At 44.2% G+C, this 15,647-nt stretch overlaps 1 protein-coding gene across 5 annotated transcripts in view; it reads left to right on the forward strand.

Moving 5' to 3' along the window:
* Positions 1-15,647, forward strand: part of GRIN2B (glutamate ionotropic receptor NMDA type subunit 2B) — a 205,627-nt gene that overhangs the window by 129,513 nt on the left and 60,467 nt on the right. For all 5 annotated transcript variants that reach the window (XM_030959372.1, XM_030959375.1, XM_030959373.1 and 2 more), the window contains one exon: positions 254-368. In XM_030959372.1, coding sequence (XP_030815232.1) covers positions 254-368 — 115 coding nt within the window. The remainder of the gene's footprint in view (positions 1-253; positions 369-15,647) is intronic.

Here is a 15,647-nt window from a genome sequence, read left to right on the forward strand (position 1 = left end):
TCATTGAGAGCCAACACAGTACATCACTTCCCTATCCCAGTCACAAAATGGGGGCAATTACCCTGCCTTGCCTGATTGTCCCAATTTCTGGACTAATTGTCCTGTTTTTCTAACTCCCTTCCTCTAAGATTTTTGATTGTTTTGCACTGGGCTTCTACCCTCCTGATGTGAGCTGAAGAGGAGAGGCAGGGTCTCGTTTTGGGTTTGGTTTCCAAGCATTAATGTTCTCCTTGCTCTCTTCTCTCTCCCACAGGTACCTGATCAATGTCACCTTTGAAGGCAGGAATTTGTCGTTCAGTGAGGACGGATACCAGATGCATCCCAAGCTGGTCATCATCCTTTTGACCAAGGAGAGGAAGTGGGAGAGGGTAGGATATGTTTGGTAATTCTCCATCTGTGTCAGGGAAGAAGAAGGGGGAAGGCTCCCGGCAAATAATCCTCCCCACCTTTCTGTACTTCTTATCAAGGGCTGGCAATCTGCTTCTCGTATCCCAGACCACTGGTATCTCCACTGCCCAGGCCGCTGTCTTCTCCATGCAGGATGCCATTACAGTCTTCCATTAGGATGCATAAAAAATTCATCAGCTTCCTTTCTGTAATCTCTGAACATAAGTTTTCCGGCCTTTCAGAGAAGATACCTCCTCTGTGCCGTGAGTTTCAGTGGCTGAGGCAGAAAATATTTCTCTGTATGGCTTGGTGGCAGTGAAGTTCTGTACACTAAGTGACTATGATTGAGCTACAGCCACACTTAGTAATTTATGGCAGTATTAACTGTGCTTGATGTATCTGGCCAGTGTCCCTTGCAATGGGATGGTGCATTAAGTGGGATGTGAACGTGAGGTCATATTGAGTTGTTCAAAGATCCAAATTTGCATATTTTGGAATAATTTGCATGAAACCCAAAGCACCATTTTAGAAATGGTGTGAATTTCTGAGTTAGTGGGAAGTTTTGGTTCATTTCACCTCCCACATAAAAGTCAGTGGTCCAGGCTCTGAACAAGCATTCCCAAAGGATTTCTGTTGAAGCAGAGGGGGTAGTTTAAGGGCTATGAAAATGAGATATAAAAAAAGTTTTGGGTGTGAGAAGTCAGAGCAAAGGAAGGAGAATTCATCAGAATGCTCAATAGATATGAAGCAGGTCTATATACAATCATGTGTATGGCTTAGGAAAATGCCCCTTTGTCCCATTGTGCACTGCTTGTTCTCTGCATGGACTTGCAAGTGACTTGCTTGGTGAAAGTGAGGAAGAAATTAATGGGGAAATGAAAATGAAATGGGGAGCTGTCAGGAGAAGTGTATTCATAAGAGAGCTGTAGGAACAACTTGTGAATGAGACAGAAGAGCAATCACATTGGTGCCTGGCAGTCACTAAGGTCTCCCAGTAGTTGCAGGAATTTGGCAAGAAGGTGAAAGCCCCCAGCTTGTGCCTGGTTTCCAGGAGGACCTGTCTACCTCATAGTCTTGGCACTCTTCAGACCAGATGAGGGTCTGTGGTCTGGGAGAGTCAGGAGAGGTCTCAGTGGGCCAGCAGTGTGAGGAAACAAAGGGCATGGCATAGCATGTGTGGACAACTCTTGGGCATAGCTGAAGGCCGGCTGTCTAGATACTGCACAGGGTGTGCACACGCAAAGCTCAGGCTGTAGAGAGCTCACGTCAGGCTCGGTCCCTCACTCAACTCCATTAAATCTTACCAGCAAGAGTCCAGGAGGATTTGTTCCTGGCACCACATTTGTTCTCACGGGGGAAAATTCCATCGTCAGAGAAGGAAAATGAAGCAGTAGCAGCATGAATCCTCCTAGGGGTTATTAGCAGGCCTGGCTGGGGGAATCTGTTGCTGGAATGCTTTGCAGTCTCTGGGGAGGCACAGCTAAATACAGTCCTGTTTTTATCTGTCACATGCTTCACATGTCACACCCTCAGTGAAGGCTTGGTGGCTTCTGTCAGTGGTGAGAAGGGTTGTTCAGTCTCTGGGAGTGAATTTGTGGTCTCTCAGATGAACCAGACAATTAGTAGAAGGGTCTTCAAGAGAGTTGGGGTTAGATCTGAGACCTGCTTGAGCCCTGCTGTCTGTGAGGACTACTTGGCATCCATTAAATCAAAACAATCCTTAATTTCATAGGAGCTGGGACTGGACTGAAATGAGGCCATGATGAGCTATGGTATTAGTGGTAAGAAAAACACATAGTCCTCCCTGGACACAAATGTTTTATCTTGAAGTGGGTGTCTTCCTCAGGGAGGATCAGATTATTATAATCAAACTCTGAACTGGTTGAATTTTATGCTGGCAGGCTCTTTCTGGAAGACACTGAAGTAATCTCCAGCATGTTCTGATCACAGACCAAAACTTTTCATACCTGGAACCTCATGCTCTTTTTCTTAATATTTTTCCATTCAGCAGAAATGCAAACATACGTGTGAAGCAGAGATCTTTGTGACAATGATCATAGTTTTGTTCCATGTTTGCAGAGTCAGGCAACACAAACCGTTGGCCCTTAACAGCAGCTCCCAGGCAATGCCACAATACAAGAAATTATTAATATATTTTTAGCACATAATTCCAATACCTTTGTAGTGCTTTGGAACATTATCCAAATTCCCACTAATTTTATGTAAATAGCAAGGTGCTTCATCCTGGGAACTTTTAGGCAAACAGGCAGTAGGAGACATGAAACGAGAGGCTGAGTGGGAAATACTGATTTGGTCCAGTTGCATTCACTGTAGCTCAGTCTTTAACTACACACTTATCTATAATCAGATGCTATGCCTGGAAGGAACATCAAGAGGTCAACTAGTGCCCCAAGAGAGGGTTTAACTGGACTGAAATTATTCCTGACAGATGCTTGTCTCACCTGTTCTGAGAGACCTTCAATGCTACAAATCCCATGAAATCCCAAGTCAATCTCTTCTATGGCTTCTTTCTCCTTACCCTGCTAAGTTTTCCTAATGTCTAACCTAGATTTCCCTGGCTGCAATTTAAGCCCATGAATACTTCGTGTCTCCCTAATGGACATAGGGAATTGTTTATTCTCTACCAATTCTTATTGTCCCCTTGTGGGTTTGAAGTCTTCCATCATGTTGTCTCCCAGTCACCTCTGGTGTAGGTTAAACAAGAACTTGTTCAGTCCTTCTTGGTAGGTCATGTTTCCTGGTCTTCTGATCATTTCTGTTAGTCTCCTCTGGATTTAGTAACACAGCTTGCAGCTCTGTACAGCTTGGCATATTTGATTCTTGAAAGATGGCAAATGGATTTTGAGGGTATGTCTCATGGAGTATATATAAAAAGATGTGTTTTAAAATAGGTGTGAACTCTTCCATTTTCTGAGCAGCAAAGATCCAGACAGTGACTGAACTGTTTCAGGATTTCAGGTCTGTGAAATCTTTTGCGATTTTGATTTTTTCCCCAGTAAATATCTTCACAACCTCACCAGTTATTTCAGACCAGGAATTAATTTTCCAGAGGAGCTGCAGCTGCCCCCAGACTCTGATGATGATGACAAATCTCTTCATGAGTGCTTCATACAAACTGAAGCCTTGTAGTCCTGACAATCATGAAAGAACCAGAAGAAAACCCACTTCCTGCAAGGGGGCAGTAACTTGAGCTCTCCTGCTTGTCTTAACCATGAGTAATGGTTCATCATGATAAGCAAATGTGCTGAATTTCATTCACTTCTCTGTACTTGGCTCCTTAGGGGCAGAATACTGCATGCCTTTCCACACTACCTGTTCATGAGCTGGTTAGTAAAGCTCTTTGCTTCACTGGCCGGATAGCCTAGGTGTGTATTGGGTGCCTAGATGCCCCTGTTGTATTTATCATAGAGGGGCAGCTATACAGATGGAGGTGGTGAAGGATGTCTACTCTTATGCCCCATGAAGGACCATGCCTCAGTGCAGTGATGAGTAAGGGCTGGATGTCTTGCAAAGTGAGCCAGAGGGTCAGTACTACTCTAGGTTTTGTGTCAGTGGGTTCTGATATTTTGTGTGGGAAGAGATTTCACCCACTATTTTTCTTCACTATTTGCCTTTCTCTTCTGCTCTCTTATGATCCCACATATGATGAGGACTTAATTCTGGGTTCATGACCCCTCTGTGAGTGTTGCTATCTCTAGCTCTTGCTTACATCCTCCTTCTGTACTGAGTCCTATCCCACTAGCTCCCTGCCAACAGTCCTGTCCCATTAGCTCCCAGATCCTCCCATCTACTTCCTCACTTTCCCCCAGCAAACCTGAGGATGACACGAATGTTATAAACTTTGAGGCCCTCTTTCAGATTCCTTCTCTACTTTAATTACTAGTGAGTTTGGCATAATTTCTATGGCTAGTTTGTGCTCAGCCTCTTCTCTTAGGTGTGTCACTGGGGATTCAGAGCACCTTTCCATGAGGCTCCTGACACCAGGTTCTTGTGCCACCCCACAGAGCCCTTTGATTCACAAGCTCCCTCCATCTCTTACCAAGCATGCCTGATTCACTCCTCTTCCTGTCTGGGCTAGCAAAGCCCCAGGAGATGGTTTTGGTCAGGGTGCCACTACAAGACATCTTAGAGGACAGATGGGAAACTTATGTTGAAAGATGCATTCTCCTTGCTGCGTGTACTAATCCTCTGCCCCTATCAACCTTCGCCCCACTCAGCAGATAAAATGTTTGCCTGCTGCTGGTGCTATAATTATCAGCACTTGACTTTTGAACTCTTCAGCTCCAGTAGAGTCTGTTCTGTTTCCTATATCCATTGGTGTGACCATGATTACAAATTCACGGGCAGGCTGCTCCTAGCCTGTACCCTTACACCATTGCACACATTAGTGCTCCCTGGGGATGGGGCCATTTGCTATGACATCCTCTCAACTGCCTCAGTCACTGTAGACTTCCAGGACTTCCTAACGATGCAGCAGGGTGGAAAATAGTGCCACTACTCTCTGCCACATGGATTTTCCAGAGATGTATTTAACCTTGATCACAGCCTGCATAAGATGAGTTTGTGAACTTCTGTGACCCTGTCTTCAGCTTGGGACAGAGCACCATTATGCCCATCCATGCCTGGGGAGAGTTCCCCTGGGATATGGGACAGAGATAGAGAAAGAAAAGGAGGATTTAGAAAAGAAAAATGAAAAATGAAGATTTCTCTTATCTAAAAAAGTGAGGAAAGAGAACAAGATGAATTTTTGGACACCTAAATGATTGTTGAAAAAAGGACATACTAGTCAGCTGCTTTTCATGCCCCAGTAGGGAGAAAGAAAAAGTTGTCTTGCTAAATTGTCAAGCAGAAAGATTTCAGTTAGAAATGTAGGGAGCTGTCTAATTATTGGCATGGTGAGACATGGTGAGGCTCATTTGCTGGTAGAGGTTCATTTGCTGGAGTATATAGAGAAAAATATCCAGCAGTGCAGGCTCTCAGTCTATCGTGTCCTGCCTCCAAGCTGGTGGACGCAGTAAGTGATCTCTTGTGGTTCTCTGCCAGCCTACATTTCTGTGATTAGATGAGCAAGAAAAACCTGAAGAGTGTTTCACAAAAAGCAGCTTATCTCATAGGAGAGGTAACCCGGGTTATGGACAAGCTGATCAGCAGAAACTTCAAGCCTGATCCAGTGAGGACATATTTTCTTCAAGCTTCCACCATGAACCTTTTGTACGAGCAGGCAGCCGGCATGTGAAGGCTATTGTGCATGTCTGTGAACAAAAGCTCTTACAAACAAAAAGCACTTGTCACCTCCTGAAGTCTGCACCTTTGGGGAGCTGATGAACGCCACAGAGATGCTGAAGAGGCTGTAGCATTTGATGATGATGCAGCCTTCAGGCCTCATCTCTTACTGTGCATTAAAAGAAACATTCACTGTCATCTCTCTGTGTGCTTCAATGTCCCAGTGGCAGAAATAACAGGGGAGATGACTGAAAATGTGATCAGTATTCTTGCCTTTTAGTAACAGTCCATGTGGTACTGACCACTCCATGAAGAATCAATATGAATCATGTTATCCTATCTGTTACATTGCTTAGCAGAAGGAAGGACTTCGATTTTTTTTTATTTCACTTTCTTAGAGAATAAAAGCCTCCTCAAAGAAGGCTCTTTAGAAATAAAAAAGGAAAAAGAATGAAGGGTTTTGAGGTGAAAACTTCAGCTGTACAAATCCAAGTCTTCTCTGAAGGCCCTCCCCTGCCTTTGGAAAGATAACTAGATGTTTTGAGACAGTTTCTTCCTCATGTTGTCTGGTGCCCACCTAGCCAAGCCTTGCACATGTATGCTTGTCTCCATGGGGTAGAATTACTGCCTTTGGTCAGGTTCTGCTCTGTATGTGAAGCTCTGGCATCTTGCCTGTGTGTCCAGGGAGAAAATTATTTTTTATTCCACCGACTCCTTTTACAGTGAGACAAGATTGGATTGTTTTTGCCAATCAGTCTTGTTTTGCTAATTTTGCTGTGTGCAAGGGGATTTATGACTCATTGTCCCTGAGGATAAATGGCATAGAAGTTTGTTTAAACCTACTCAGAGTAAGAGACTGATTCTGTTCCCACAGAACCAGTTTTTAGAAGGATATGTCTTCTCTTAGGGCAGAGGGACTGTTCTGGATTCAAGCACATATGGCTGAAATTAGAATGGGAGTCTGTACATGCATTTCCCCCTTTATTTTTAAAGTGTTCTTTCTGGATATGTCTCTAAGAGACCGTAATTTGCTGAATGCCTTACTTCTCATTAGACAGCAGACTTGCATCAAAGAATACATATTTTATGGATATCCCACTCCCAAGCGAGTGTCCCTTAGATACCTGATCTAGGTCACATCTGATGGGTCTATTTATGACCCTGATTCAATCAGACAACCAGATGGCTTTATTTGTGCACCTATGCTGCATCCACTGCCAGGATTTGGCCTGACTTCTCACAGTTGCCCAGGATCTAACTGTATGTATTTGTGGCTAATTATGGCCGTGTTAATCTTTCACTGACTCCTAAGGAGAAGGACAGATTCCAATGCCTCACAAAGCCTTCCTTATCAGAAGACAAACAGAACCTTCTTTGTGAAAAAGCCTTCTATGTAAATCTTGAAGACATGCTGGTCAAACTGTGTCTTTGCTGGATTACTGCATCCTGCAAAAATAAGCTGGTCTAGCTCTGACCAAAGAGAACATATTGGGTGTCTCTTCCTAACCACTGTGTGTTATGTCATTATGAGCTGTCTGCTTTCTTTGCCTCTTGCTAAAGCAGTTCCTGACTTTGCTTGAATTTTGGAGTGTATTTGTATGATTCATGAGCCTGCAGAAAAATATTCTGGCTCTTCTCCACCAGACCTTACTCCCTTGCTACTGGAGGGAATTCTTACATTGAAACAATGACAGCTTCTTGGAAAGACCTTGTCCTCTTATGCAAATCAGATATTGGAATATCTGGAGATCTTTATTAAGCCCAGGCTGTAGTTAGAATGCCTCCTACCATTTCTCTGCTGGTGTAGCTGATGAGGGTGATAGCAGCCATCTGACCTTTACTGGGGTTGCCAACCTGGATCCTGGAGGATTGTGCTTGGTGTACTAATAACAACATGTGATAGCAACATCGAGCCACAAGCGAAGACTGCCCTCACCTCCGTTGTATTCTGCATGAGAACTCTTGTCTGGAGCTCTCTCTCAGCTGACTTGCTCATGCCACAAAGCGAGAAGTGCCACTGTAACCCTTTGCCAGTGTATATGCACCTCTTGCACATCATCATTGCTGTCCCCAGCACCCAGTTATGGACTCGGGACTCGGCTCTGCAGGGAGCTGAGTGAACACTAGCAAAAAAGGTGGCTCCTACCCCAACGTGGTTACACTTTAATTACAAGACAAAAGGTAGCAGATGGGTACAGATGGACCAACGGGGGAGTACAAGGGAACAATCAGACAACATTAGTCAGCATGGTAGGCAGCAGGCTTTACACACCAACTGCCTAACTCTTGTGAAGGCTTTGATAGGCAGCAGAGAATTATAGCTGGCTTTGTGCAGGCTTGTGGGAGCCTCAGTGAGAGTGCGAAGGGCAGACAGGGAAAAGCAGCAAAGGTGCTTGGAGAGTGCAGCTGAGAAGGTGCAACAGCTCAAAAATACCCAATGCTGTTGGGAAATTTACAGTCTTCTTAATATCTGAGGGGATAATCCTAACTTTACAGAGAACCAAAAAGCCTCTAGTAAGGCCACATCTTGCAGTGCAGCACAAACTCCCAGTACACGGTGATGTGCTAGTGCCAGAGCCTCATTGCTTCTGGTTGAAACCCTCCTGCTTGCCAGCAGCTAGGAGATTTCTATGGCATGTCAGATGCTGCTGTGTATCTCTGTTCCAGCATTTCATTGATTGTGGAAATGTTTCATCTCAGCATGTTGAAAATGAACATCCATATCTTAATGCAGGAGATAGCTGATTTGCTATGGGAAGATGAGCTTTCAGGTATGGATACAGTAATTACATAATCCTATCACAGCACAGTATCAAGGATCCATCCTATCATCATCCCTGATGAGTCTATAACATCCTCAAAAAACCCCAAACCCCCCAAAAAACCCAGCCAGGGACGATGATTTGATTTTGTCCCTAATTTCAATTTGAACACAGGAGTGATTTTTCCCCGAATTCCATGTACAAGTGAGCTGAGTGAAGTGGCTGAGGTCACTTGGCTTGTTCAGCCTGGAGAGGAGACTGAGCAGAGGCCTCATAGCAGTCTCACAGAATTCACGGCCTCACAGAATCACAGAACATACGGAGTTGGAAGGGACCCACAAGGATCATTAAGTGCAGCTGTTCCTCACAAGGGGAAGCGGCCAGGCAGACACTGATCTCTTTTCACTGTGACCAGTGACAGGATGCAAGGAAATGGCATGAAGCTGTGCCAGGGGAGGTTGAAGCTGTATATTAGGAAGAGGTTCTTTACCCAATGGGTGTTTGGGCATTGGAACAGGCTCCCCAGGGAAGTGATCAGAGCACCAAGCCTGCCATAGTTCAAGAAGTGTTTGGATAATGCTCTCAGGTATATGGTGGGATTCCTAGGATGGTCCTGTCCAGGGCCAGAAGCTGGACTTCAAGGATCCTTGTAGGTCCTTCCCAACTGAGGATATTCTAAGATTCTGTGATGCTGTGACTATTCATCATCCCAACAGTAATTACTTCATCTGTACTCCACTCAGGAGTGACGTGAACAGGTTATGTATCCTTCAATCCTGGATAGATGCACAGCATAGCTATTTTCACTTTCCCTTGCTTTGTGCCCAGTCATCTACTGGAAATCACTCCAGGGAGTCTGTAGCACTGAGGAGCCACACAGTGCATTGGAAGAGGAAGTTTATTTCCTGTTGCTTTTGGTGGCCAGGCTGTGCCATGAAAAGGCAGCTGAAGAAAGCATGGCAATTTAGGCAGCTTTAAGATTTGAAATGCATGAAGAGATGAGGGCAGAGAAAGCTAGCAGCCAACCAAACTGAGTCTGGAGAAAGAACTAGCAGAGCTGCAGCTGAAGGAGACTCAGAGTGAGTGAACGTGCCCCCAGTGCCTAAGGGTGTGTTTTCATCTGTTCAGTTGCATTTGCTTGAAACTGTCTCATGTCAGCGACATCTTTGCTTGGCCTGTGAATCCTTTGCTTTTTCTATTTTTACATTATCTGAATGTTATTAACTGGAGGCTCTGTTTTCCTTCCATGGGGCTTGAGAGAAGGGAAGTGCTGCATATTCATAGCACCCTATGTTTTTCTTTCTTTTGCCTTTTTCTTTCTCTTCCTCCTCCTCTGCTTCTCTATTTGTTTTGGTAAGATTTTGGCAGTTTGATTTTCCTACAGTAAAAGTCTGGCCACATTTGCTTCTGAATTAATTTGAAATAATGTTTTCCTAATAGGAAATGGCTCAGACACTTTTAAGTAAAAAATAGCTTGTTTGTTGTGTCTTTGGCTTGGTTTGCTTCTTTCCCCTGGTGTTGGTTCAGTGTTCCCGTGCTTGTTCTCACATGCTCCTTGTTTTGTGTTTGAACCCTGGTTGTATGTGCTTGACTTGGCTCGATGCTGAACTGCATCTTGGAGGTGTTTTTTACTAGACCAGGACAGTCTGTTCCCTTGTGGTCTTCTACGCACTGTTACGTGTAAACTTCTCTGCTGTTTTTCAAAGGTTTTTCAGCGTTAAAGCTGTGGTTATCACTGGAACTACTCTGTGCTTGAGTTACTCTCGCTGCTCATGAGCTCTGGCATGCGCTCAGTGTCATTGATTTGAGCATACAATATGTTCAGCATCCTTTGTTTTCCCTGTGCCTGAACTGTGTTTTCCCTGAGTCTGTAATTTTTTTCAGACTGCCTTTGGTAACATTAGATCCCAGCTCTGACTCTTGCCTTGCCTTGCAGTGGTGTCTGAGTTTCTGTTACTGTCCTTTGGCCTTCCTTCCTTGTGAAAGGACCTGGCATTTACTGACCTGGGTTTAATTCTAAAATGTGCTGGGAGTTGTGATGTCTTCTGCTGAGTCAGCAGTTTGACAGTCTTATTTAATTTCCTTCTGCTGGGCTAGCTGCATGCTGCAATGTCTCCCACCATGCCAAGCCCGAGAGGCTGCTTGACAGCTGTTTTCTTACTCCCCTTTAATCTTTCAAACTGGGCTACATTTTGTGTGGCAGCTTCTGGTGCTCGTTTCTCTTAGGTTTATTTCCTCAGTTCCTGTACACGATAATGACTTACATTTCTATTGTTCCTTCCTTCGAGAAGGATCCCAAGCACTTTGCAAAATTAACATAGAGACAACATTTCACTGTGAGTAACATTCAGCTGCTCGTGTGCTGGAATGGGGTTAGGCTGTTTAATGATGTAAAATAGTACTGCACAGCCATGTAAGGTAAGGAACAGGAGTCCCAAACAGAAGGAGGCGAGGAATTTTTAATTAGATTCTGGCCAACTTTGTCCACAAAGTCTGTTTGTGGGGAATATGACATTGATCATTAAATAAGAGGAGTGATAAGGCCTGTGTCCTTCTCTTTCCAGATGATAATGCCCAAGCCTCAGAAATATGGTGGGAAGAACAAATGAGTATGAAAAAACATAGTTCAGGATCAATGAAAATATTAATTTTGACCAGATATGGAGGCTATATTTTGGAAGTTTTATTGCTGTAAATGAAAATGGACATCTTGGTGTTTTCACATAGACTCACAAAAGCCTTTGGGTACCATTCACAAAGGTGGTGTGGAGGAGAAAATGGCAGCACCTTCCCCCAGAGCCCAGAGCCTCGTTAGGCAAACAGTGAGGACAGATACTAGGCAGTGTGCAAACTGTATTCAAATCATTTCAGCCTGACTCAGAATGGAGGCTTAAACTGTGGTCTCTGTCACTTCCCATGAGAGAGGTCTACCCTTTGGAACTGGGATTTTAGAGTTTATTTTATTTTTTAAATTGATACTTTGTTGCTAGTGAGTACCTGAAGTGTCTCTGCAGATGTGTGTTTCGATCCAAATTTCCATCACTTTTATTATTCATGTCTGGTAAAGAACATTTTTTGTGTGTGTTGAATGATCGGAGTTTGGTTAGTGGAAAATTCTAAAAAGGCAACAAGCCTGGGTTTAGGTGGAAGAAATACCTGGGTTTAGATTGAAGTAATATCTTTAATTTTAAATTTTTTTCAATTGTTTGTATCTTGCTTTGAAAAATCTTTTTTTGCACAGCTTTATCAGAGCACCATTTTAGTCAGTGGTGAAGCATGAAGTGTGGGCACTTACATGACAGGACAAACTGCAGAGTGAAATGTAAATGCTAACAGGTGTTGAACATCTTATTGTTCTCCCATTAGATCCATTCTGGTTTATTTAATCATGTGTTTCTTTAGAGGAAATAGTCTTTGCTGGCAAATCAGCTTATATTGGGCGCAGCACTGGACAGCAGAGACACGCTGCAGGTTTTCCAGTCTAAACAGTGTCATACAACAGTCTCACCATCCAAGCTGGGAGATCTGGAAGTAACAGAGAGTCCATTCTGCAGTCTGCTGCTGGAGATCAGCACCAGCACACTGAGTTAACTGTTTGCTCTAAGCATCATCTGGGTGTTTTAAGAATTCAGGATTGCTCAGGTCACTTCTTTCAGCGAGTGCTTTACTTTTGTTCTTTTTTAGAAGTGGGAACTATTTGCTTTTCTTCTTAGATGTGCGCTCATTTTCACCGAGGCCAGAGTTCTTTGTATTGCTGCATTAAATTATGTTTGCTTTGTAAAGACTGCTGGGATTATGGCAGCATCTCATTTCTGTAGCTTTTTTCGCCTTTGACAGGGGCTACCTGTGGACAGCTGCTTTCCTAGAGCTTGTCCTGTGTGTATGGATCAGCCTGCATTTGTAGTTTCCACCAGGTTCATGCCCTGTTCCTTTTCTTACAGGTTACTGCTGTTTGAAGTCTCAGTTTTTGGAAAGGCTGAGCAACAGACCCATAGAGAACTCCCTGTGTCTCTATTTGAACGTTTGTCCTCTTCATGCTCTGTCTCCTATTTGGGTCCAGAATAAGTTCTGTGTGTGTATAAATTTTCCTGCTCATTGCCCAGACACCTTGTTCCAGCCTGGGACTAATGGAGACACTGTCTTATAAATAAATAAGGATTAAAAGAGTAATAGTCTAGTGAAATTGGCACTAGGAACTTCCTCCATTAAGAAGTCCCCTATCTCAAATAAACACTCTAAAGAATTCCCAGGGTTTATTGGGCAATGTTACTTGAACTTTAGTTATAAACCTATTTTCTCTGGCTCACCTGTGTCTCACTGGACCTTTGCCTGGTTCCAGAGGGTAGGTTTTCCCCAAATATATATTTTTGCTAGATAGGGAGTATGATAATTTCCTGCAAGTGTTTGAAGGAAATATTCAATGAGAAAATGAAGGACTTCTTTAAGACAGTCCAAGCGAATGTAATTAAAGAGTAATGGAAGGCAGAGGGTAGAGCAAAAGTGCATTTAAATGTAGTACCAGGGAGGAGTGGGTTCTTTCAGAAGATACAGAACACTAGTCTGATGGATATGCTGGGAGCTTGGTTGCTGTAACTGCTGACTGTGGGACAGGACAGACCACATGGGAGAGAGATGGAGAGGAGCTGACAGCAGAGATATCCACCAATTTTTTTATTTTAGTTGTTCCATGTCTGTATGTGTTTCTCTAGAGGGAGAGCAGCACAAATCTCCCCCCACCTGAGGAGAAACCCTCCCTTTCCCAGATGTGCTCTTCCCCCAGCAGCCCTGCCTGCCTTCCTATGGGCAGGAATGTAGAAGAAATTTCCTTTGCTTGCCAGGGGCAGGCCCAGTTGGTGCCATGTCAGAGAGAGAGAGGGCTGAGAAGCCCCTGATACCCTGAGGAGGCTGGCAGGTCTCTGCACTGCCTGCTTTGTGCCTGCACGGGTGGAATTTTCCAGGATCATCCCCCTCTGCCACCACCATCACTTTGCAAATTCCAAGAAATGCAACTCATGAAAATGCATTCTTAGCACACAGCTGACATGGTCAACATCTGCTTTCCAAAGAGAGAGTGCTGTGAGAGATTTCAAATTGCTGCACTGTGGAAAAAAATTACTTGGGGTAATTATAGATACCTAACAATACTATTTAATTTCTTCTGCCATATCTTTCCTACATAGTGTATCTGGTAATGCTTCAGAGAGCTGAATAATTCTGACAGAGGGCAGTGAAAGGGGTAGGTAAGGGAGGAGAAAAGTTTCCCATGATTTCAGTTGGGATCTGAAATGAAGGAAATGTGAGCTAAAGATTAGGCATTTTCAAGTCCTGCTCCAGAAAAGAGGCCTTTGCCTTTTTTGTGCAGTGCCTGCAGGAGTAGGCAGAGGATGTGGATGATGAAGGCAGCTGAGGAAAGCAGGACCTCCAAGCACTGTCTCGTAGGGGAGCTTAGCGCAAAGCCTTGCTGGTACCTGGGGTGCTGCTTGACAGCACTGCTCCTGAGCAGGCTCAGAGCTTGGGATCCCAGGAAAAAGGGAAGAGAAATTTATGAGGTTGGACCTGTGACCAGTTGTGAGACTGACTCTTCCAGTCGGCAATTCAAAGTGCCTAAAGGTCAGCCCTGCTCAAAAGCACCTTTGCTTCCTCTGCCACAGAGAGAGCCTGGAAATTCCAACCTCAAACAGGCTCAGTTAGGACAAGTGTGGGTCCTGTGGGTCTCCTCTCTGCTTCACAAGTGCTGTTGCTCTGTTAGCATTACATTCCCGAGGTCCCGGATAAGCTGTGTGTGCCCACAGACTCCTCTAGGCTGCCTGCTGGGATGGCCTATCCCCCAGGAAGGGTTCACATTCCCTCAGGGCTGCTGCAGCAGGAAGGGCTCTGCAGGGGACACTTCAGAAAAGGCTCAAGGGTCACATAGGTGGGCCTGTGTGGGAAGGTCAGAAGATGGCTCAGGAGAAGCCTTCAGAGACTAAGTGGCACATGTGAAGGGCACAGGGAGAACCATGGAGAGCAGAAGTGGGGAACAGTGGGCAAAAACAGAATTTGGGGGTATTGCATGTCAGTTCTGGCATCAGAATGGATAGAGGCCTTGGGGACTGTTGAACCTTTCTGTTAGCCAGCAGCAGGAGAATGATGGCAGGTTGCTAATTGACTTAGCTTGCTGTGCATCCAGGATCAAAGTGGTGCAAGGTGAAGATGAATCCCATGCTTTCTGCCCTTGTGCTGGGTGCTCTGTCCCACCTCACTTGCTGTCCCTGAGACAAATACAGATGTGTGAAGTTGAAGTGAAAGGCAGTGGAGATTTTCTAAAGGTATGATAGAAAGTCAGGCAGAGACTTCAAGCTGAGGACTTCTCAATTAGTATGGCTTCTGCTGGTAAATTATCCCATGAAGGCAAACTGTTAAGTATGATTTCTTGTAGAGAAATGGACCAAAAGGGATATAATGAAGATATTCATACTATGGAAGTGTGGCTGTTATCCTGGAAGCACTGGTTTGCCTATCCTGCTCACTGGGGCTTTGTCACAGGGATATGTAATCTGAAGAGCTGTAGATGCTGATTTGTTACAATACTTAAGTATAGGCCCTGGGTAAGAGGCCCGCATATGCAAACACATATATTTGAGTTACTCTGGCCTAAAGCAACTTGTATGGAATTAACTTGCAGGAAAACTTCTGAAAGTTTTTTTGGTGGAAAATTAGTATTTTTTTTAAGTGCTTATTTTCATTGAGACACCCTAACTTTTTTGAGAAGTCTGAATGATTGAAAAGTGACACTGTTGAGTCTTTTATGGCTACAAATGGGCAAATTTTGTTTTGGTTTGTTTTGTTTTTTGTCTCAGATTTTTGACTACTATTTTGAAATTTTCAGCAGCAGAAGTCAGGGACCTCCTCTCATTTCTATTCAAATGGATATTTTTGTGTGCTTCAGGAAGCCAGAAACACGAACCAGATGATTCTGGTATTAAAAAAAGAACATACTTTTAGCCACTGTACCTCCTTCAGAGGAAATTATCATCTCTCTCTGCTCCAGAAAGTTCTGCAATGATAAATGCAAAGTTGTGCAGATGCTGATGGAATAACCAAACCTTGGTTTCCGAGGAAAAAAGCTAGGGATGGAAATCAGTTCAAGGCTGAGATCCTTGAACTGAAAGTGTTCAAGGACAGTTGGATGGGGCTTTGAGAAACCTGGTCTAGTGAAAGGTGTCCCTGCCCATGGCAGGGGGTTTGGGACTGGAGGATCTTCAAAGTCTCTTC

This window comes from Camarhynchus parvulus, chromosome 1A, assembly GCF_901933205.1.
Source record: "Camarhynchus parvulus chromosome 1A, STF_HiC, whole genome shotgun sequence".
In the NCBI taxonomy this organism is placed as follows: domain Eukaryota; kingdom Metazoa; phylum Chordata; class Aves; order Passeriformes; family Thraupidae; genus Camarhynchus; species Camarhynchus parvulus.